The sequence below is a fragment of the Vigna angularis genome, chromosome 7 (genome assembly GCF_016808095.1).
Source record: "Vigna angularis cultivar LongXiaoDou No.4 chromosome 7, ASM1680809v1, whole genome shotgun sequence".
In the NCBI taxonomy this organism is placed as follows: Eukaryota; Viridiplantae; Streptophyta; class Magnoliopsida; order Fabales; family Fabaceae; genus Vigna; species Vigna angularis.
Genome location: NC_068976.1, coordinates 19,449,886 through 19,474,615, shown reverse-complemented (window position 1 = coordinate 19,474,615; position 24,730 = coordinate 19,449,886). Strand labels below are relative to the sequence as shown.

At 37.9% G+C, this 24,730-nt stretch overlaps 2 protein-coding genes across 5 annotated transcripts; both read right to left on the bottom strand.

Moving 5' to 3' along the window:
* Window positions 1–4,380: 4,380 nt before the first annotated feature.
* LOC108337505 (receptor-like protein 53) lies at window positions 4,381–7,494 on the bottom strand. Of its 4 annotated transcripts, none has more exons than XM_052880395.1 (2): window positions 6,795–7,494; window positions 4,381–6,722 (listed from the first exon to the last, which is right to left on the bottom strand). In XM_052880395.1, exons 1-2 carry the CDS (start codon window positions 7,393–7,395, stop codon window positions 4,495–4,497), a joined length of 2,829 nt encoding a protein of 942 aa, XP_052736355.1. In that variant the 5' UTR covers window positions 7,396–7,494; the 3' UTR covers window positions 4,381–4,494. The 4 variants fall into 4 exon arrangements, with proteins under 4 accessions (XP_052736355.1, XP_052736356.1, XP_017429540.2 ...); XM_052880396.1 differs by having other exon boundaries at window positions 4,381–6,867; window positions 6,993–7,124; XM_017574051.2 differs by having other exon boundaries at window positions 4,381–6,867; window positions 6,942–7,073.
* An 11,431-nt stretch (window positions 7,495–18,925) lies between these two features.
* On the bottom strand, window positions 18,926–22,656 carry LOC108336494 (receptor-like protein 6). Its single transcript, XM_017572976.2, has one exon. It carries the CDS (start codon window positions 22,240–22,242, stop codon window positions 19,330–19,332), a length of 2,913 nt encoding a protein of 970 aa, XP_017428465.2. The 5' UTR covers window positions 22,243–22,656; the 3' UTR covers window positions 18,926–19,329.
* Between the last annotated feature and the right edge of the window lie 2,074 nt (window positions 22,657–24,730).

Genomic DNA, 24,730 nt, shown 5'->3' with positions numbered 1-24,730 from the left:
GGATGATTTCATTCTAGCTTTTGTGCAGTTTACTGTTGTCACACAGACTTAGTAGGAAGGAAATATACTTGGAAAGATAAGAAATTCAAGATGAACTTTCATAGCCACATTAAAAAGTTGAAACAAGGTTATTATCATTGAAATATCTATCCCTTCTGTTAGGCTAATTAGAAGTCATTGTCATTAGAACTCTTCCAGATTGGCGGCTATTACTATTAAACCTAATAAAGAAAAACACAACAGAGATGAAGATATTTTTCATTTTGCAGTACTAGCAAAAACAAGTCCAACAAAACAAGACAACCAGAACGCCCAAATCACTTTTAATAAAAGACAAATTCTTGATAATTGCTTCATGCACCCCATCATTTTTAAAATTTCACTTATATCCTTGATAAAGTCGGTGGTGACGGTGGTGACTATGTTTTATATGAAAGTTCTCTTCTTAGTAGAGACGGTGGTGACTGTGCAACCTTGTATGTTCTCCGGTAAGCTTTGTGGGAGGTTTGAGATATGGAACGTATTTTTCGTGGTGCATAATAGGTAAAATGTTAAAGATAAGATTCCCGGAAGTCAGAATCCGAAAATAAAATTCCGAAAAGTTTAATCTGGAAATAGGCTTAAGAAAATCTGATTCAGAATAAGTGTGGGAGCTGAGAAATGTTTATTCCGGAAGAATGTCCGATCCTACAAGGGTTGCTCTGACTTCTCTTATCAATGAAATTTAGAGTTTTTATTTCTTCAATTATTAAGTTAACCAAACACTTTTTTCTAATTATCTAAAACGTCGCCTCCTCCGTTACTTTTATCTCTCTTTTTTTAAATTATATAGAAACTAACAAATACAATAATTTTTTATCTTAATAAAAAAATTTAGAGGTTATTTTATCATTTTTACGTATCATCGGATACACATACACGCACATAAATTATTTTTAAATAAATAAAAACATTGATATAAATGAAAGAAAAAGTTAAAATATTGTGTAGGAATTTAGAAATAATAGTCAAATAAAAACAAAAATCTTGAAATTTTAATATTTAGAAAGTAACAGAGGGAGTGTTAAAGCTGTTCCCAGCACCTAAATATTTTTGGACTGAAAGTAAAAGCCCTAAATATTTGGACTTTTTCTTTTGTTTTTTCATCTTAAAGCATATGATTTGTATCTTTATCTGGGAGTGTCCGCTGGAGATTATTTGTATTCAATACCATTTAACGGCTAATATTAGTTTTGCTTAATTCTTTATTATCTATGCAGATACAGTTCGTGGTCATGTCCATTACAAACATAACTTATCTTCAGTTGCCCTAATTCAAAGTGGAAAATCAATAAATGCCCAATTTATCTTAATATTGATATGCATGTTCATCACAATACCATCTTCAATTTCGAAGTTTAACAACATAAATCAGCTAAAGGTCAATGTGTTCTACAAATGCCAAAACTTAGGAGGTTAACAAGGAAGACTTCTCTTCCATTCTGTTGCTTCATGATCAATCAAAAACAACAAAATTCTTTTCGTGGAATTATTAATCTTACGTAGTCTTTCCTCTGTTTTAGCTTTCAACCCATTCCTGTTGTCTAGTATTATTCCTTTTTGGGTGGAAAATGAATTAGTCTGAAATTGATTTTACCATTTTTTCTGTAACTCCTCCCTGATTCTTCCCATCATTATTCCGATACTACAATCGCTTGATATTGGCGCTATATCACACTTCCCAATTACAAAATACTAAAAATTTGGAACCAAATAACATATATATGGTGTGGCACAAGTTTAAGGGTAGATTTAGTAGATATCAAGAAAACATTTACTATATGAAGTATACAGATCGAAATTGATTATTATTTATGAATAATTAAACAGGTACTAATAGGTCAGATGGCCTTACGTTCTACAAATATACGACATTAATGATTAATTATTGGATTTGATTACCTAAAATATATTTATATTGCACTCACTAATAGTTAATCAATGGACGTGACTGTCACAAGCCTTATAAGTAGACAACTGATGTCCAGGTACAATGATCTTAGTCTATCGTAATAAAATATAGACCTCTTTATGAACATATATGACTTGAGCGTCAGAGTGTCTTCGTTCTCGGAGAGGATTGAAGATCAAGCAAGGAAGAGCAAGGAAGGACGACCAACCCTTGGACCAATTCAATCGAAACATTTTGGCGCCCACCGTGGGGCCGAGCGACATCCCCATGAAACCACGAGGAACCAGACGTGAAGACATGCGCTCGGCCTCGACATTGCTACTTCGGATTCCGTAATAATTCCTAGAGGATGGTTCAGAGCTGCGTTCAACCTTGTCACATTCTACCAACAATATTATGCACAAGATGGTTCAGAGCTGCGTTCAACCTTGTCACATTCTACCAACTCTTAATTTTAAATTAAAATATTATGCACATGATGATTCAGAGTTGCATTCAACCTTGTCAAGTTCTACCGACACTTAATTTTAAATTATAAAATATTATGCACAGGATGATTCAGAGCTGCGTTCAACCTTGTCACGTTCTACCAACTCTTAATTTTAAATTAAAATATTATGCACAACATGGTTTAGAGTGCTTTCAACTTTGTCAAGTTCTACCGACACTTAATTTTAAACTATAAAATATTATGCACAGGATGGTTTAGAGCTGCGTTCAACCTTGTTAGGGTCCACCAACTCTTATAAAATATTATGCACAGGATGATTCAGAGCTGAGTTCAACCTTGTCAGGTTCTACCAACTCTTAATTTTAAATTAAAATATTGTGCACAAGATGGTTTAGAGCTGTGTTCAACCTTGTTAGGTTCTATGCACTCTTAATTTTAAATTATAAAATATTATGTACAGGATGGTTCAGAGTTGCGTTCAACCTTTTTAGGTTCTATCGACTCTTAATTTTAAATTATAAAATATTATGTACAGGATGGTTTAGAGTTGCGTTCAACCTTGTCATGTTGTAATGACTCTTAATTTTAAATTATAAAATATTATGTGCAGGAAGATTCAGACCTCAACTTGGTCAGGTTATAATCGCCGCTCGGGGGAAGTCAAAAATATGACTTCAGAAATCCCCGCTCAACGCAGGAAGTCAGAAAAATGACTCCTGTCTCAAAGCCGCTCGGGAGAAGTTAGAAAAATGACTTCAGAAATCCCTGCTCGTCGCAAGAAGTCAGAAAAATGACTCCTGCCTCAAGCCGCTCTAGGGGAAGTCAGAAAAATGGCTTCAAAAATCTCCGCTCAACGCAGGAAGTCAGAAAAATGACTCCTGCCTCAAGCCGCACGGGGGAAGTCAGAAAAATGGCTTCAGAAGTCCCCGCTCAACTTTCTCAGAGTAAGAAGTCACTTCTGCATCTAAATCGTGAGAAGTCACTTCTGCATCCAAGTGCAAACCACTCGGATGGTACTACAAAAGGTAATTTGATGTCAAATCATACCAATTTAGACAAATAGTAATGAATGCTTGTAATTAATGCATGACATATCTTCTTACCTCAAACCATTGTTTTTAGATTTTGTGGTGAATTTTTAATTAAGGTCGGCCTAATTACGGCACAAACTTAAGTAAATATGTTTTAACCAAGAATTAATAGATTTTAGAGTTAATCTGTTTTGGTTTTGTACATTATGATCGGTTTAATACAAGATTGGACGATCAATTAGATTATCACTCGGGCTTAATGGGCTTATTCGGGTGGTTTGGTTAATCATCCGATCTAATGTATGGCCGTCCAGTTTGTTTGGTGACTTTCCGAGTCTGATACATGGTTGTCTGGTCTTTTTGGTGATTGTCTATGTGACACCCGGGCACTGACGAGGGCGGAGAGTGATCGCCGGCGCAAGAGACACGAAGTGCAAGGGGCACAAACAAGAAGCGGCTCCTGGCAGGCTTCCAATGGAAGGGGCACATGGACGAATCAAACATACACCGGAATGAGAAGGATCTAGAGACTGTATAGGCATGGGATTATACAGTTGAAGGATAGCTTAAAGGGATTGATTTGGCTACTCATATCACCAAAATGCATTTGCTTTTCGGTAGCCTAACCCATAAGCACTCCATGGATAAGCGTGCTTAGTCTGGAGTAATTTAGAGATAGGTGACCTTCTGGGAAATTTTCCCAGAAAGTGTGCGAGTGAAGACAAAGCACATCTCCATGGCTAATCGTCGGGTTGGTGGTTGACCATCCGGTCTAATGCATGGTCGTCCATAAAAAAATCACATTTCATGTAATCCTCCAGATTTTCATCATTATCTAGAAACTTTTCTGTTTCAATTTCGATCAGTGATCACCGGATTTCTCAAAACTGGACTTGGTAGATTTATAAACATTGAAATACTGGCACACATTAACCACACTTAAGACATGGAAAAGAAAACATCACATTTGCTTAAGACATGGAAAAGAAAACATCACATTTGCATGAGCTGATTCATTTTTTTGTCCTCAACACAGTGTTCAATTTCAGCTTCTAATCAAGTTAACCCCCAAACATTCTCACAAGCAATTTAGGCTTTCCAATGAAAAATACCAGACTTCCAATCCCCACTCCAAATACCGTTCCACACCCATATCCTATAGCCACTGGTTTCCAATCAAATCCAAATTTCTCTTCTTTCCACAAGCTTTGTGAGGGTGGAGGATGTTCATCATCGTTCTGGCTGCATTTCATCGACAATGGATCTCCACATAAGCCCAAGTTTCCCTTATAGGAATCATTCGAAAAAGAACCAAATTGCTTTCCCATGGGTATTTCTCCCACAAGATGATTATAGGAAAGATTCAGGACTTCAAGAAAGTTCATATTCAAGAATTCTGTAGGAATACTACCAGTGAGCATATTTGAAGAGAGATCCAAAGACTCCAATACTGTCAAATTTCCCATGGATTGGGGAATTGTACCACAGAGTTTGTTGTGGGAGAGGTTGAGTGCTCTGAGTACTTGAAGCTCTCCAATTACATTTGGAATCTCTCCTTCAAATTTGTTTCCTGATAAATCAATGCTCGCAAAGTTTATTGGAATTCTTTTGAATAGCAAAATCGTGCCTTTTGTTGTTACAGTGACAGGTGAAATTCTGTATAGCCATTGCATGTATAGTTGTCGATTGCCAAACACCTCATATTGAACAACATTTTTCATGGATTCAAAACTTTGTATGAAGTCTTCCGGAATTGTGCCGCTGAAGTTGTTGGATGAGATATCAAAAATATTTAAACTGGGAAATCCATACTTGGTCTTGAATTTGGAAATTAGACCGTGCAACTTGTTATCCCGCAAGACCAATACTTTCAAATTTGGTAGAGTTTGAAGCCAATGGGGAAATGTATCTTCCAGTTGATTGTTGCCAAGATTTATAACCGCCAGTTGCATGCAGTTGGACAAAGATTCTGGCAAAAGACCTTCCAATCGGTTGTCATTGAGTCGCAGACTAATGAGTCTGTTCTTTGCAAAGGTATTTGGTAAAGTTCCATTAAGTCTGTTACTTTCTAGACTCAAAACGGAAAGGAACGGTAAACTCCCAAGGCATTGTGGAATGCTGCCTGTCAACTTGTTGTTGGACAAATCGAGAACCCGAAGGTTACTTGCATTACAAATTGACAAAGAGATACCACCAGTGAGTAAATTGAAACTTACATCAAGATGGCTGAGTTGGTAGTTCCTAGAGAATTGGTTCACTCCTGTTGTCAAAAAGTTTCGGTCTAGGAGTACATAAAATAAAGAATCCATTTCATGCAACCAATTGGGCACTTTTCCGTTCAACTTGTTGTCGGACAATAGGAGAGTTTGCAAAACTGGGATTTTTCTGGATAATTTTGGAAATTCGGTTAAACCCATAGAAGACAAGTCCAACTCAAGTAAGCGGGGGAAACTATAATTGACGCTTGATTCAAAGTTTAATGATAATTGGCCTAAATTTGAAAGTTCAAGAATATACAGGTTTTGGAACTTCGAGAAGAGAGAAAAATTGACAGAACCACTGAAGTTGTTCGATGACAGCTGTAAGTGAGTAAGGTTGACAAGGTTAAAAACTGATTCTGAAATATTGCCTTGTAGCTTGTTGCCATCCAAAAACAGATCCCGCAAGGAATACGACGAAATTGCAGGTATACGCCCCGTGAACTGATTTCTCGATAGACGTAAATGCTCCAACGATGGCAAAGAGAAACACCAAGAAGGAATTGTACCATTTATCAAGTTGTCGTTCAATATTAACCATGTTAGATCTGAAAATCCAGTTATTTTGTTGGGCAGAGGTCCCTCTAATTTGTTATCTGCTATATCCAAGTAAATGAGGTGTTGAAGATTTGAAAATGTTGATGGCAGTTCACCTTGGATATTGTTACTATTCAAATCCAATTTCTGGAACCTGTTTGACTGATGAAACACATTTGGTATTTTACCACTGAGAAGATTGGAATGGAGAAGCAGAGAATTTAGACGTGGAAGGGTTAAGAGAGAGGGTGGAATTGAACCGTTGAAGTGGTTGCTTGAGAGGTCGAATAAAGTAAGATGTGTAAGGTTAGAGAAAGAATCAGGGATTGGCCCATCGAGTTCACAAAATGAGATTTCTAAGACATTCAAAGAAGCGGAAGCACAACTCAGATCCGGAAGTTGGCCATGAAGGTAAAAATTATCTGATAAATATAGGTGTTGCAGATTTGGCAAACAAAGAATGTCATCGGTCAACTTTCCCTTTAGCCCTGTTTCTGTAAGACTTAGAGTGATCAAGGAGGAAGACAAATTGAGTGACCTCATTGAAGTTGATGACAAATCAGTACCTTTCAAATATAGCACCCTTAAATCGGTTGCATTTTGGAGCATCCTCTTCCATGTGCCTTCTTCCCATCTTAACTGAAACGCATCATCAATAGAGAGATCAAGTGATTGTAATTTGGAAAGATGTGAGATTTCAGGAGGAATTTCACCTTCAAAGTTTGAACAAGACAAGTTGAGGTGTGTGAGGCTTCCAAACTCACCTATGGTGGATGGAATTTGAGATTTGGAGAAGTCATTGAAAGCAAGGTTGAGTGATTGCATATGAGAAAGGCTGAAAAGGGTACTGTTTGCATTGATTTTACCCTGAAGCCCACCACATGCGAGGTCTAAGGCTGTCACATAACCAAAAATGGGGTGACAGGTCACTCCATACCAAGAGCAGCAATCTGTTCCATTTTCCCATGTTGCAATTGTTGGATAAACCCGATGACAATAATAATCATTGTAATAATAATTATTATTATTAGTAACATCAATGGTTAAGGAGGCCTTGAAGTGAAGCAATGCAAGGTTGTCATGGGGGTGACACCAGGAATGGGAGAATGAAACATGAAAGAGCAGAAGCACAGGAAACAGCCACCCCATTCCCGTGGATGACTTCATTCTAGCTTTTGTGCAGTTTACTTTGGTCACACAGACTTAGTATAAGGAAATACACTTGGAAAGATAAGAAACTCAAGATGAATATTTATAGCCAAATTAAAAAGTTGAGACATGTTTTTTGTGGGTAAAATTAAGCTTTGATTGTGGTTCTAGACTCCTAGCTTGTAAACCTTTAGTGAAGGGATCAATGACAAGAAATTTTATTTTCTGCTACAGCTTTGACAGTGAACCACTTTGGACATATCTGCATATACGTCATTCATCCTATTAAATTCTTCAGGAACAATTCTAATGGAATGAATTTCTAACCCTTCTGTTCAGCTATTTAGAAGTCTTTATCATTAGAATTCTTCCACATATACATACAAAGATGGATGACTTGGGTTTCTATTTCGCTTCATGACATCCAAATTCATTTCCCATCATATTCGTTGTAACGGTCGTGATTTGCTAATCAACGAAGTAAATATAAGATGCTGATAAGCACGTGAATGGTCTGAGAAGTTTAGAGTTTCTTTATGTTTAATTATTATGTGAAACAAATAGTATGAAATTTCTGCCCTATCTATTACGCATCATTCCCAGTACTGCCACTCACATTGACTTGGAAGTCATTGTGCTTCACAGGTAAAGTAAGCAATGACTTTAGCATTGAGGTTCAGAAAAATCAATAACAATATGTCCCACAATCATTGCTTCAAAAAATAGATGCCACTTTCCAAATGATGTACATACAAATTTGGCAAACCAACGATTCTTGAAAAACAGTGTTAAAAAATATATGAAAAAAAAAAAGATACTGCCTTGTGCCAGATGATTCAACCAAATTAGAAACTAAAAACACAATTATGAATAAAATGATTTAATTTAAGCATTTGTTCCTTGCCATAACATTGAAGAAAAACCTTAACCTCAGAAAATGAACAGTTATGAAAGAGTATTGATGAAAATAAAAGAAGAATCATCCCTGAGATGAAGGAACTAAGATTTAGCATCTGATAAAAGTTAGATTTCACAAAGCATCCATAAAGAAGCAAAAGAAATATATAGAGTATGATAAAAGAAGATTAATCTTTGAATATTTTTTCAGCGTAGCTTCTTCCTTTTGGCCAAGCAATTTCAGCATCCCCATTGAAAGGTGATGAAGAATTCTTCCTACAGGATACAACACCAGGGATAAAGGCATTAGGATCAATATCAATGTTCGTTACAAAAAGAAATTGAAGAAGAATATCATGAAATTTGAATTACACGTGAAAAAAAAAAACAAATGACTAATGATCAGCATTGTTTATGCTATCATATTTTATAAATAATGAATGGGCATGGAATTTACAACTTAACATAAAACGAGCCACCTCTGTGGCATTATGAACATCTATTCTTTTTTGGAGTGATCTCAGAGAGAAGAAAAAATGGAAACCTTGTTTGATTACAGAGACAAAAGAAAAATCAGATATGAGAAAAAAAAACTATATGAATACAATAAACACACCATATGAATTTTTCCGTGATCAATTTGGTAGAATAGATCTGATTGAGAAGATAATTTATACTTCTATATTAAATCCTACAACAATAAAAATTAACACATTAAGATAAGGTATATCTTATATCCTACATCCTATAATGTTGTCTAAACTTCTGATATTTGATAGCCTTTTAAATGTATAAATTCAAATAATAGATCATATCACTCCCCTTTTCTGTCTTACTCAAAAGTTAGCTTAAGCACCTTTTTCACAAATTGGTGATAAAGATAGCAAGTTTTACATGACAAATTCTTGATGGTGTTGTTAAATTGATGACAAAATCACGAACACTATTTTCCGAGACTTGTAATTTCACTGTCAGTTCCCACTACATCAATTAAGGAGTTTGCAAGTGTAATGGGGCGGCATGTTGATATACTGAAAGGTTCAATGTTTCAAATGAATAATAATCAAGTGGCCTAGTGAAGACGAATTTTTTATGATCAAAACAATACATAAACCATTTAAGCATGTTTTGACGTACTCGGGTACATTTTTTTTAACATTTGAGCAATATAATCAAAACATATTGCTGCGCTAAAACCTGTTTCACCAAACATAGCAGTTGCAGCTTCAGTGTCAGTGCAGTTGCCCCGATATTGACCACCCGGCATACAGCAAATAGCATGAGATACATTATATACACCGTGGTTGAAAAATATTTGATATTTTCAATAATAAGCCAAAAGAAAAGACAATACGTTGTGCCAATAAGTGTTGTTGTAAGGAATTGAGTAACATCACTTCGGAGTAGTCTAAAAGACACTCCTTTTCAGCCAACTCACGAACTATAGACATTGTCATCAACAAATATTAGGATTTAAGGTTCAAGCTTTAATCAACTAAAATAATCATAGGGAATAGCAAATCTGATGTGCTAAATCTGGAAGCATACTAAAGGACCCAAAAACATATTTGAAAGGAAAAGGAAATATAGAGATTGATTCTTAAATCAGTAACACTTAATTTTCTTTGGTCAACTTGGCAATATAGTTATTTAGTAGGTCTAACTAAGCAATGTCATAATAGGAATACACTTAGGAGTTTGTAACAGTGCTAAGAATTTAGGGATTTAATTTATCACTCTTCAAACATTGCTTCAAACAACAAAAATGAGTTGTCAATAAAACCACTGCAAGTAATAAACGAAATAACTACAGACACACAACAGCTACTATAATATCAATATTGATTGGTAGGAATTCAGCAAGAGATCCATTCTTGAAATAGTAAGGAACAAATGGAATGTAAGGCAGGGTTTAGATTTCGAAAATGTCAGAGAGAAGACAGAGCAAATGGAATTCAGGGGTAGAGAAGATTCATCCCAGAAGCAGGTGCAGTTCAAGGGTTTGAAAGTCCTATAACAGACTAAAAAATAACGTCTTCTATTTAGATTATTTTTTCGAGCTTTTTCTAATGCAAAATTATCTATTAAATTATGATAATTAAAATAATTTAATACTTCTTTTTTAATGGATAATGGCTAATTCGTCTAATCTTTCTTGAGATATTGTTGCCACAATGAATTTTGGGAACCCATACAACTTGACAATGTTCTGAATGAATGCTTTTGCTACTGACTTGCTATTAAAACTAGATTTTAATGTAACAAAATGAGCAAACTTTTGTTGGGAAACAGCGGTATTTGTTCCCTCCTCTGTGAACCCCAAAATGGGCACTGTGCGGAAGCGTAAAAATTAAAAGCGTAGGAAAAGAGAAAATTAACACTGGAAATTTTAACGTGGAAAATCCTCTCGGAAAAAACCACGGGACCTAGTCCAGAAAAATATCTCCACTATGAAAGTAGGATTACAGTGTTTCTCTCACTCTCTGAGGATCTCTCAATTAATCTCACCATCTCGGATGGTATACAAAATTCTCACTTTTCACTCACACTCACAATAACAGACTCTCTCTGTATAAATCTCTCACACAGAAGAACTCTCTATTTCTTCACCGAATTTTTTCTTCACGGTGGATGATGAATTCTGCAGTGTGGCTTCTCCTTCTCTGTTTTTCTTGCATATGCATGTTGCTTGGCTTCCAATTTATGAAGGAAGAAAGATGCAAGAAAACAAAAATGGTTGGTGTAGTGGAGCACTTCATTTCCGTGAAACAAGGAGGAATGAGACTCATTTTCTCCCACTTTCGGTGGAGGAGAAAAACATTGACCCCTAAAGTATGGTGGATGGGTCCCAATCTTTGTTTTATTCCAACAAAACTCCCCCATAAAACAAACAAATGGGGCTTCCATCCCGTCTTCGTATCTTGACTTAGTTGGAAGGTACCACGACACCAGCACCTTGACAACAATCTTCAACCTTCTTGGTTGGTACTGACTTAGTCATCATGTCAGACCAATTCAAGTCTGTATGGATTTTCTCTATCTTCAATTTCTTCTCATCCAGCGCTTCTCGTATCCAATGATACCGCACGTCGATATGCTTCGAGCGTGAATGGAACATGGGGTTCTTGGTTAGATGGATGGTACTTTGATTATCACAGTTCACCACATAATCGTCTTGATTATGTCCTAATTCACTTAGGAAATTCTTCATCCATAGCATCTCTTTAGAGGCTTCAGTCACCGCTACATACTCTGCTTCAGCAGTAGACAATGTCACACATTTCTGTAGTTTTGACTGCCAAGAAACAGCTCCCCCTGCAAAAGTAATCAGATAACCTGATGTTGACTTCCTTGAATCGACATCTCCAGCCATGTCTGAGTCTGAATATCCGATTAGCTTTAGATTTCCATTGCCAAAACACAAGCTTCTTTTGGCAGATCCTCTTAGATACCTCAGTATCCACTTAACAGCTTCCCAATGCTCCTTTCCTGGATTTGACAGGAATCTGCTCACAACTCCTACAGCATAGCCAATATCTGGCCTTGTACAAACCATTGCATACATAAGGCTACCCACGGCAGAAGAGTAGGGTACCTTGTTCATTTCTTCCTTTTCTTCTTCATTCTTTGGACATTGCGACTTGCTAAGTTTGAAATGTCCAGCAATTGGAACACGAGCAGATTTGGCATTGTGCATGTTGAACCTTTTGAGAATCTTCTCAATATAATCTTCTTGAGATACCCATAACATTCTTCTAGAACGATCTCTAGAGATTTTCATTCCAAGTATCTTATTTACTGCACCCAGGTTTTTCATGGCAAAAGACTTGCTCAATGCCTTCTTGAGAGCAGCTATTTTAATTTTGTCCTTCCCTACAATCAACATATCATTAACATACAAGAGAAGTATGATGGACTCACCATTTTCATAATGCTTCACAAACACGCAATGGTCTGCGGAGGTCTTCTTGAAATTATGTTGGATCATGAAGGAATCAAATTTCTTGTACCATTGTCTTGGAGCTTGCTTCAGACCATAGAGGCTTTTCTTCAGACGACACACCAAGTGTTCTTTGCCTGGTTCTTCAAAACCCTCTGGTTGCTTCATGTAAATTTCTTCCTCTAGGTCTCCATGTAAGAATGCTGTCTTGACGTCCAGTTGTTCAATCTCCAGGTCTAGTGTTGCTGCCAGACCGAGAATTGCTCTAATGGATGTCATCTTCACTACTGGTGAAAATATTTCGTCAAAATCTATTCCTTTCTTCTGGTTGCACCCCTTCACGACAATTCGTGCTTTGTACCTTGGGCTTGGGTTGTTCTCTTCATTCTTGAGCTTGAACACCCATTTGTTCTGCAATGCTCTTCTTTCTTTTGGTAATTCTACCAAATCATAAGTTTGATTTTCCTTTAAGGATTGCATCTCCTCTTCCATGGCTTGCAACCATTTGCCTTTGTCTTCCGTCTCCATTGCTTCTACAAAGCTTTGAGGTTCACCTTCATCAGTAAAATTAACATATTCATCTGAAAAATACCTTCTTGACGGTTGCTTCTGCCTTGTTGATCGTCTCAATTGGGGTTCTTGCGGAGCATCCTCAATTGGTTGATCTTCTTCCGTCAGATTAGGTTGATCAGGTTCTTCAGCCATTTCATCAAGTTGTAACTCCTGAACTGTCTCAGCTTGTCGAGTCTCTCCCCCTAAGTTGTTCATGACAATAGGGCTTTGATCTCTTATCAGCTTAAGTGTTGGTTTCTCCACTTTCTTGATGTCTTGGATTGTCTGATCTTCAAAGAACACCACATCTCTGCTTCGAACAATCTTTCTGTTTGCAGGATCCCATAATCTGAAACCTAATTCATCTCTTGGAGAACCAAGGTATATGCACTCTTTCGCCTTAGCATCGAGCTTTGCTCTTTCATCTTTCGGAATGTGAACTGATGCCTTACATCCGAAGACTTTCAAGTTGCGATATGAGGCCTTTTTACCGGACCATACTTCTTCTGGTATCTTACCGTTTAATGGTCTTGAAGGTGATAAGTTGATCAAATCAGCTGCTGTCACCACTGCCTCCCCCCAGAATGACTTGGGAAGTTTTGCGTGAGACAACATGCTCCTGACCTTCTCGGCAATCGTTCTGTTGAATCTTTCAGCTACTCCATTCATCTGAGGTGTCTTGGGAGGTACTTTCTCATGTTTGATCCCATGAGTCTTGCAATAGTGCTCAAACGGACCTCTGTACTCTCCACCATTATCACTTCTCAAACATTTCAACTTTCTACCAGTTTCACGTTCAACTGAGGCGTGAAACTCCTTGAAGATTCGTAGAACTTCATCTTTTCTCTTCAATGGATAGACCCACAATTTTCTGGAGTGGTCATCAATGAAGGTAACAAAATATTGAGCACCACCAAGGGACTTTTCAGATGTTGAGCAAACATCTGAGTGTACAAGATCCAAAATATGCTCTTTCCTTCTTCCATTTTCAGATCTACGGAAGGACACTCTACGCTGCTTACCTGCTAGGCAGTCTTCACATAATTCAAGTGGTTGTCCTTTTATACTCTGGAGATGATCTTTCGCAAGGATCTCTAATCCCTTCTCGCTCATGTGGCCCAGTCTTTTGTGCCATAACTCCTTACTTTCTTCTTGAGCAACATTTGTCTCTTCTTTGCATATCTTTCCTTGCATGACATACAAAGAGCCTTCCTTTTTGCCACGAGCAACAATCATGCTTCCTCGGCTAAGTTTCCATTTTCCATATCCAAACTGGTTGTTCATTCCAGCATCATCTAGCTTACCGACTGAGATAAGGTTTAGACGCATCTCTGGTACATGTCTTACCTCCTTCAGCACAAGTTTGTTTCCATTTTCTATCGTCAAAGTAACTTCTCCTATGCCCACAATTTTGCTTGTGACATGATTTCCCATCTTCACTGTTCCAAAATCTCCTTTTTGATACGATGAGAAGAATCCCTCATGAGGAGTAACATGGAAAGATGCTTCGGTATCTACTATCCAAGTGCAGTCATCAAAAACAATATTTAGATAGTTTACCTCAGTGATAAGGAACACATTCTCATCATTTGATACCACCGCTGTTGTAGTCTTTTCCTCCAACTTCTTTTTGGGATCTACCACATCAGGGTGTACAGTTCCATTCTTCTGATCTCTCTTCAGGAATCTACATTCTGGCTTCTTGTGACCATCTTTTCCACAATAAAAGCATGTCAGACCTTTGGAACGAGACTTGAATCTTCCTCGTGACTTTTCACGTTTTCCTTTGCTTCTGTTTTCACTCCTTCCTCTATTCTCAACAACATTGGCTTCTGAGTGACTACTCGATCCCCTTTCTTTCCTTCTGGATTCTTCATTCAGTAAACTGTCTGTGATGTTATCCAGACTGAGCTTTCCATCTGGTGCTGAGTTACTGAGAGTGACCACCAACGTGTCCCAACTCTCCGGTAGAGAACTAAGGAGTAGAAGAGCTTGTAGCTCGTCATCAATCTTCATATCCGCCTTCATTAATTGATTCACAATACCTTTGAAGGTGTTGAGGTGCTCGATCATATTCTGGTCGTCAGTGTACTCCAACTTTACGAGTCGTCTGACTAGGTGAGCTTTGTTCCTGGGAGTCTTCTTTTGAATCATTGATTCAAGCTTTGTCCATAACTCATACGCATTGGTATAAGTCGATACATGCTCAAAGAGACTTCTGTCGATGTATTTCCGAATCATAGCCACTGTTTTACGATTCAGAATCTCCCAGTCTTTTTCGGTCTTCCCTTCCGGAATTTCCAGATTTGTGATCGGCTCATACAAATCCTTGCATTATAGATGATCTTCCATCATCGGCTTCCAGTAGGAATAATTATCTGCAGTTAGCTTGAACATGTCTCCTTCCATCTTGAGTTTTACAGGATTCTGACTTTTTCGAACCGGTAGCTCTGATACCACTGTTGGGAAACAGCGGTATTTGTTCCCTCCTCTGTGAACCCCAAAATGGGCACTGTGCGGAAGCGTAAAAATTAAAAGCGTAGGAAAAGAGAAAATTAACACTGGAAATTTTAACGTGGAAAATCCTCTCGGAAAAAACCACGGGACCTAGTCCAGAAAAATATCTCCACTATGAAAGTAGGATTACAGTGTTTCTCTCACTCTCTGAGGATCTCTCAATTAATCTCACCCTCTCGGATGGTATACAAAATTCTCACTTTTCACTCACACTCACAATAACAGACTCTCTCTGTATAAATCTCTCACACAGAAGAACTCTCTATTTCTTCACCGAATTTTTTCTTCACGGTGGATGATGAATTCTGCAGTGTGGCTTCTCCTTCTCTGTTTTTCTTGCATATGCATGTTGCTTGGCTTCCAATTTATGAAGGAAGAAAGATGCAAGAAAACAAAAATGGTTGGTGTAGTGGAGCACTTCATTTCCGTGAAACAAGGAGGAATGAGACTCATTTTCTCCCACTTTCGGTGGAGGAGAAAAACATTGACCCCTAAAGTATGGTGGATGGGTCCCAATCTTTGTTTTATTCCAACAACTTTGATAATCTGTTAATTACCATCATGATATTAGAGTATCCATGAGATAAGGATAGAGAAGTGATGAAATCCATTGCTATATTATTTGCTGCTAAGAAAAAAGCATATGTTAACGAATAATTAACAAGAATGCCAATCCTTCGAACAAAACAAATATTGCTTATAAAAAACAATCAATTTGTAATTGCATATGGTTTGATATGCATGCAATAAGAAAATAAATGAAATATTATTATAAAAGGCAATTTAACTTTAAATTTGAAGGTTAAACGTAGAGAGAACACAAACTTGCTAGATTTATAAACTTTGAAATATTATTAAGACAAGGAAAAGAAAACAACATATTATATTAAGTATCCCATTTGCATGAGCTGATTTATTCTTTGACGTGTATTCAACGCAGTGTTCCTTTTCAGCATGTAATCAAATTAACCCCCAAACATTCTCACAAGCGATTTTGGTTTTCCCATGAAAAACATAAAACTACTGTAAGAAATCGAGCTGGGAGGTATAATACCAATTATCTATTATCTGGGAAAATATACTTCATTATGTATATATATAAATTTTCTGGACAAACTATCCAGAACACACAAATACAAACACAACACTTTAATCTCTCACACTCACAACTCAAACAAACACATACACTTCTCTGTCTCTTTCACGGTACACATGCTCACACACTTTCTCTTGCATACAATACACAAACATGGAGACTCTCTCCTTTCTCACTGCCCATTCTCCCACGGTGCACACACTACAAGTGTGTCACACGACCACACCTTCCTCTGTATTTTCTTTCTTCTCGGTGGTGGGTATTTTACAACCACTTCTTCAATCACTTTTATAAGTGAGTTACACACAAAAATCCAAATAGTGGTTAGTGAAGTGGATGGCTACTTTCGGTGTAGTGTGATAGTTACAATCATCACAAACAAACAAATAAAACCGTGTGGACCCTTTTAAAGTTTACCCAACAAAACTCCCCCGTAAACTTTAAATTGGTCTTCTTGCACTGTATCCCATCATCTCGATTTTTTTTTTCTCCCAGATCTTCTGCTCTCTGTTCTCGACCTCTTCTCCCTGGATCGTCTAGGTCTTGAGTGTTCCGAATTCCTCCTCTTCAAATCAAACTTTTCCCGAAGCATTCGATCTAGTGGCTCAAATCTCCGCTGCCGGTGCGCCTCTAGAACTCGATCAACCTCTTTACCCAAGAGCTTTGATAGGTCCTTCCACTCCTCGATGACGCACACAAAACTTTCGAAATCATCCGTTCATGATTTCAAACTCTTCTCCACAACTCGGCTGGCAGGCAGCGACTCTCCATTTCTGCCGAGTTGATCTGCCACTTTGTCCTTCAAATTTTCAAACTTCGTCTTGCCTAACACAGTTGTCCCCTGCATGCGTCTATTGAAGATGCCTCCTTTGCTATCTTCTCACCGCTGGACTCCTTCTCACAGGCGTCCTTTTCACCTCAACAATATGGGTCACAGATTTGCTCTTCTTTCTCTGTGGGTTCTCGTTTCCCACAATCCACAACATCCCAAACACCGGGATCCAACAAAAGCTTTCATCTGCAGACTCCAATCACCATAGTTGACACACTCTGTCAACTGAACTAGGGACACTGTTAACAAGATTAGTCATCTCTTACTCTTTCTCTCTCTTTCTTTCGAATACTCAAACTCTCTCTCTTTTTCACTATCCTTTTTTCTCGGACACTCAAAGTTCTCCCAATTAAATCAGCTACATTTTTTAACAAAAAATTGAAGTCCCTGCACCTCTCGGCTCCTCCTTCCCGTGTGCACACCACTCTCCTCAAATGAAATCAGCGCCTCCACTTCTTCCGGCCTTCACAGTTCGCTTCACTTCTCCGTGAAGCAGCTCACACTCCTCAACATGCTTTTCCAACGTGTGTGGCCTCTACTTCCTCATTTAATCTCCTCTTCATTCTCAAGCAATTGGTTGCAGCAACGTGCTCACCCTTCAGCAATGGGACCCGTGCCTCATTCTTCTTGAAAGCAAATCATGTTCTTTCACCGTAATAATAAAAAATGTATAAGGTGGTCTTTTCAAATGCTAGACTTCACGTGACCACTCTTCATTCTTTAATGAAAGAATTCTCCAAACATCAATAGTGCTTTGCTTTCCATATCTGTTGTCCACCTCTTTGTCCTTTTCCTCCAAAGTGGGCCACTTTTTTTTTTATTACTTAAAGCACATATCTCCTCTAAAGTGAATTCTTTTTTTTTTATTTTTTATTTTTTTTTTCTTCCCCAAGGTCACGTCTGGACAAGGCACACCTCCATATTAATTTCCACTTGCTTCCAAAAACCATGGACCCACCTTTTTTGGACATGAGCAGTGTGCTCTCCTTCAATTTCCTCTGTTGCCCTCCAACGCTTCTCTTCAATCATCATTTGGCTCCGCCCATGCTTCCTGGATGCGTCACTTCCTCCTCAAGCTTTGCACATATATTCTCTCCAAGCTGCTCCTGCTTCCACTGTTGCTGGATATGCAACCTCTGGACCGTATCAACTGCCCCCTGCTTGACGCTGCTTCCTTCTTTTCCCTGCTGTCTGGTGGCTGCTGGAGCACGCTTTCTCTCTTCCTCCACACACTCACAATACCACTCTCTCCCTCTTGGTGGCTGCTCCAATACGTTCCAGCCCCCTCTCTTTGCACACCAACACACCAACTCTCTTGGCTGCTGGACTTCATGTGCGGAAGACGCCATCAACACGTTAGCCTCCAACGTCGCTGTCGCCCGCTCCAGCCCCGTAACCAGCTTGCTCGCCTTCTCCATCTTCGACACCAACTCCTGCGGAAACGCCTTCGCCACTTCCAGCGTCTCCTCCGGCTCCTGCGGGAGACACTCCAGCTCCCTCTCCTCTTCAGTGGCGGCTCTCCCTCATACTCCTTCCATCTCCACGGGTCTCTACCCCTTTCTTTGCTGGTAGCTGGACCAAGCTGAAGTTGGGCTGTCCGTGAGCTACTCAAGCTTCTGCTGGACCGCCCTTGCTGGACCTGCTGCTCTTCCATCCATAGCTCTGATACCAATTTGTAAGAAATCGAGCTGGGAGGTATAATACCAATTATCTATTATCTGGGAAAATATACTTCATTATGTATATATATAAATTTTCTGGACAAACTATCCAGAACACACAAATACAAACACAACACTTTAATCTCTCACACTCACAACTCAAACAAACACATACACTTCTCTGTCTCTTTCACGGTACACATGCTCACACACTTTCTCTTGCATACAATACACAAACATGGAGACTCTCTCCTTTCTCACTGCCCATTCTCCCACGGTGCACACACTACAAGTGTGTCACACGACCACACCTTCCTCTGTATTTTCTTTCTTCTCGGTGGTGGGTATTTTACAACCACTTCTTCAATCACTTTTATAAGTGAGTTACACACAAAAATCCAAATAGTGGTTAGTGAAGTGGATGGCTACTTTCGGTGTAGTGTGATAGTTACAATCATCACAAACAAACAAATAAAACCGTGTGGACCCTTTTAAAGTTTACCCAACAACTACCAATCCCCACTCCAAATAACGTTCCACACCCATATCCTATAGCCACTGGTTCCCAATCAAATCCAAATTTCTCTTCTCTCCACAAGCTTTGTGAGGGTGGAGGATGTTCATCATGCTTCTGGCTGCATTTCATCGACATTGGATATCCACATAAGCCCAAGTTTCCCTTATAGGAATCATTCGAAAAAGAACCAAACTGTTTTCCTATGGGTATTTCTCCCACAAGATGATTATAGGAAAGATTCAGTACTTCAAGAAAGTTCATATTCAGGAATTCTGTAGGAATACTACCAGTGAGCATATTTGAAGAGAGATCCAAAGACTCCAATATTGTCAAATTTCCCATGGATTTGGGAATAGTACCACAGAGTCTGTTGTGGGAGAGGTTGAGTCCTCTGAGTGCTTGAAGCTCTCCAATTACATTTGGAATCTGTCCTTCAAATTTGTTTCCTGATAAATCAATGTCAACAAAGTTTATTGGAATTCTTTCGAATAGCAAAATCGTGTCTTTTGTTGTTACAGTCGTAGGTGAATAAATTATTCCAATACTGTATTCCCATTGCATGTATAGCCCTCGATTGCCAAACACCTCATCTTGAACAACATTTTTCATGGATTCAAAACTTTGTATGAAGTCTTCCGGAATTGTGCCACTGAAGTTGTTGGATGAGATATCAAAAATATTTAAACTGGGAAATCCATACTTGGTCTTGAATTTGGAAATAGAACCGTGCAACTTGTTATCCCGCAAAACCAATACTTTCAAATTTGGTAGAGTTTGAAGCCAATGGGGAAATGTATCTTCCAGTTGATTGTTGCCAAGATTTAAAACCCCCAGTTCCATGCAGTTGGACAAAGATTCTGGCAAAAGACCTTCAAATCGGTTGTCATTGAGTTGCAGACTAATGAGCCTATTCTTTGCAAAGGTATTTGGTAAAGTTCCATTAAGTTTGTTCTTTTCTAGACTCAAAACGGAAAGGAACGGTGAACTCACAAGGCATTCTGGAATGGTGCCTGTTAACTTGTTTTTGGACAACACGAGAAGCTCAAGGGAACTTGCATTACAAATTGACGAAGAAATACCACCAGTGAGTAAATTAAAACTTAGATCAAGATATCTGAGTTGGTAGCTCCTAGAGAATTGGTCAACTGGTGTTGTCAAAAAGTTTCGGGCTAAGCTTACAGCAAGTAGAGAATCTATTTCATGCAACCAATTGGGCACTTTTCCAATCAACTTGTTGTTGGACAGATAGAGATATTTCAAAACTGGGACTTTTCTTGATAATTTTGGAAATTCGGTTAAACCCATAAAAGACAAGTCCAACTCCTGTAAGCGGGGGAAACTATAATTGACGCTTGATTCAAAGTTTAATGATAATTGGCCTAAATTTGAAAGGCCAAGAGCATACAGGTTTTGAAACTTCGAGAAGAGAGAAAAATTGACAGAACCACTGAAGTTGTTTGATGACAAAGATAAGTAAGTAAGGTTGACAAGGTTGAAAATGGATTCGGAAATATTGCCCTGTAGCTTGTTGCCATCCAAAATCAGAGCACGCAAGGAATACGACGAGATTGCAGGTATACGCCCCGTGAACTGATTTCCCGATAGATATAAATACTCCAACGATGGCAAAGAGAAACACCAATAAGGAATTGTGCCATTTAGAAAGTTGTCAACCAATACTAACCATATTAGATTTGAAAACCCAGTTATTTTGTTAGGCAGAGGTCCCTCTAATTTGTTGTGTGATATATCCAAGTAAATGAGGTGTTGAAGATTTGAAAATGTTGACGGCAGTTTACCTTGGATATTGTTACTACTCAAATCTAATTTTTGGAACCTGTTTGACTGATGAAACACATTTGGTATTCTACCACTGAGAAGATTGGAATAGAGAAGCAGAGAATTTAGACGTGGAAGGGTTAAGAGAGAGGGTGGAATTGAAGCGTTGAAGTAGTTGTATGAGAGGTCGAATAAAGTAAGATGTGTAAGGTTAGAGAAAGAATCAGGGATTGGCCCATCGAGTTCACAGCTTGAGATTTTTAAGACATTCAGAGACGCTGAAGCACAACTCAGATCCGGAAGTTGGCCATGAAGGTCAAAATTACCTGATAGAGATAGGTGTTGCAGATTTGGCAAACAAAGAATGTCATCTGACAACTCTCCCTTTAGCCCAGTTCCTCTAAGATTTAGAGTGATCAAAGAGGAAGACAAATTGAGTGAACTCATTGAAGTTGATGACAAATCAGTGTGATCCAAAACTAGTACCCTTAAATCGGTTGCATTTCGGAGCATCCTCTTCCATGTGATTTCTTCCCACTTTAACTGAGACCGATTATATAGTGGAAGAGAGAGATCAAGTGATTGCAAATTGGAAAGATGTGAGATTTGGGGAGGAATTTCACCTTCAAAGTTTGTGAAAGACAAGTTGAGGTGTGTAAGGCTCACAAGCTCGCCTATGGTAGATGGAATTTGAGAGTTGGAGAAGTCATTGAAAGCAAGATTGAGTGATTGCATTTGAGAAAGACTGAAAAGGGTACTGTTTGCATTGATTTTACCCTGAATCGCACCACACGCGAGTTCTAAGGCTGTCACATGACCAGAAATGGGGTGACAGGTCACTCCAGACCAAGAGCAGCAATCTGTTCCATTTTCCCATGTTGTTATGGTTGGATAAACCTGATGACAGTAATCAACATAATAATTATTATAGCTATACGTAAAATTAAGGGTTAAGGAGGCTTTGAAGTGAAGCAATGCAAGGTTGTCATGGGGGTGACACCAGGAATGGGAGAATGAAAAATGAAAGAGCAGAAACACAGGAAACAACCACCCCATTCCCATGGATGATTTCATTCTAACTTTTGTGCAGTTTACTGTGGTCACACAGACTTAGTATGAAGGAAATATACTTGGAAAGATAAGAAATTCAAGATGAATATTTATAGCCAAATTAAAAAGTTGAAACAAGTTTTTTTTTGTGGGTAAAATTAAGCTTTGATAATGTAAACCTTTAGTGAAGAATCAATCACAAAAAGTTTTATTTTCTGCTACAGCTATGATAGTGTACCACTTTGGACATATCTGCATATACGCCATTCTAATGGATTGAAATCTCTAACCCTTCTGTTCAGCCAATTAGAAATCACTGTCATTGAAAGTCTTCCACATATACAAACAAAGATGCATGACTTGCTTTCTATTTCGCTTCATGAAATCCTAATTCATTTCACATCATATTCGTTGTAATGGTAGAACAATTGGCTACGCCATCTTGTCATGATTTGCTAATCAACGGAATATATATAACATGCTGATATGCACATGAATGGCTTGAGAGTTTCGGAGTTTCTGTATCTTTAAGTATTATGTCAAACTAATAATATGAAATTTCTAACCCCATCCATTACGTATCATTCCCAGTCCTGCCACTCACATTGACTTGGAAGTCATTGTGGGTCAAAAGACGACACCGATAGCTATGCTCTGTTATTATTCATCAATGAAATTTAGACTTTTTATTTCTGCAATTTTTATCTTTTTTTTTTAATATATATATATATATATATATATATATATATATATATATATATATATGAGAACTAAAAAATACAATAATTTTTTTCTTATCTAGTAAAACAATTTAGAGATTTTTTATTTACCATTTTTACATATCACCAAATACACATACATGCACATAAATTAATTACAAAAAGAATAAAAATATTGATATAAGTGAAAAAATGTAAAAATGTTCAGCAGAATTTTAGAAATAATAGTTAAAGAAAAACAAAATATTTTAATTTTTAATATTTAGAGAGTAACAGAGCAGTATTAAAGCTGTTCCCACCGTGGAATTGACCTGAAAGTAAATGCTTTAAAAATTGGACTTTTTTTTTTTATTTTTCATTTTAAAACTTATGTTGTGTATTTATCTTAGGGTTAAGTATGTTTTTAGTCCTTAAACTATTGGTCGTTTCTGGTTTTAGTCCCTCTTTCAAAATAAGGTACAATTTGGTTCTCATTCTTTTCGAAACTTTGATTTTAGTCCTCAAAAACTAACGTTGTTAAAAATGTGCTGATTTTAGTCCTCGAAAACTAACTTTGATTTTTGCTTTGATAACGTGACATTATGCATTTAATTGAATTTAATTGAATGGTTGATGTGTTTTAAAATCATCATATCTTCGTGGCTACAATGCTTCTTCTTCCTCCAATCAATGATGCAGACTCCTCCCGTGGACGCACAAGGATTCCGCCGTTTATGCGCTTCACACTGCGTGCTTCACACTACGCTTTCTATCTAGAAAATCCAAGAAAGACAAAAAGTCTAAACCAAAGAATGATGTGCACAACCAGGTGACCCCTCTTCCTGAGCTAATTGCCGAGCCAACAAATGCAAGATCAATGTCCTTTGTTGGAACACACGAGTACTTGGCCCCAGAGATCATCAAGGGTGAAGGGCATGGAAGTGTTGTGGACTGGTGGACATTTGGGATATTCCTGTATGAGCTTCTGTTTGGTAGAACACCATTCAAAGGTCCTGCAAAGCGTGCAACTCTATTCAATGTAATTGGTGAGTCTCTAAGATTTCCAGAATCTCCAACTGTTAGCTTTGCTGCTAGAGATTTGATCAGAGGGTTGCTTGTGAAGGAGCCCTAGCATCGTCTCGCCTATAAACGTGGCGCCACAGATTAAAAAGAAAAACTTTGAGAGAAATTTCAGGGTTTTTTATCATAAAGAAATCTGAAGTTTTTCCCTTTGCCTGGCAAGTTGAGCTAAAATTGTGAAATTTCAGTCTTGATCTAACTGCCATTTTCGCGCCTATGTAGTTTCCAAATCCATTCAATTCCAATTTCAATTTTTCTCAAAAAGATAACAATGTTTTTTATGTGTCGTGAATTTTGGGTTTTGTTGTTTTGATATCAAAATGGTTTTTGTTGCAGTGTGGTGTCATTGCAGAATGGAAAACAATGGAAAAGGATTGGAAAAGTTGGAAGATGAAGTAGAAGAGGAAAAAACAAAGAAAGATTGCAGCTTTTGAGCATTGGAAGAGATGGGAGAGAGAGAAAGTGGTGAGACAGAAGAAGAAGTTGATTTGAGATGTGACGTGAACAATTTTAAAACACATCAGCCATTCAATTTTAATGAACAATGTCACGCCATCAAAATATAAAATACAGTTCAGCTAAACTTAACGCCGTCTGAAAGCATTTAACGGTTAGGGTAAAATTGGCTCATTTTTACAAAAAATATGACCCAATTGAGACCGAAAAAAAAAAACGATGACCCATTTGAGATTTCCATATAAATACGAGGACCAACCGAGGGTTTAAACCAAAAA

Coding starts and splice junctions, on each gene's coding strand:
- LOC108337505 (XM_017574050.2), bottom strand. CDS start 7,395: ATGAAGTCATCCACGGGAATGGGGTGGCTGTTTCCTGTGCTTCTGCTC.
- LOC108336494 (XM_017572976.2), bottom strand. CDS start 22,242: ATGAAATCATCCATGGGAATGGGGTGGTTGTTTCCTGTGTTTCTGCTC.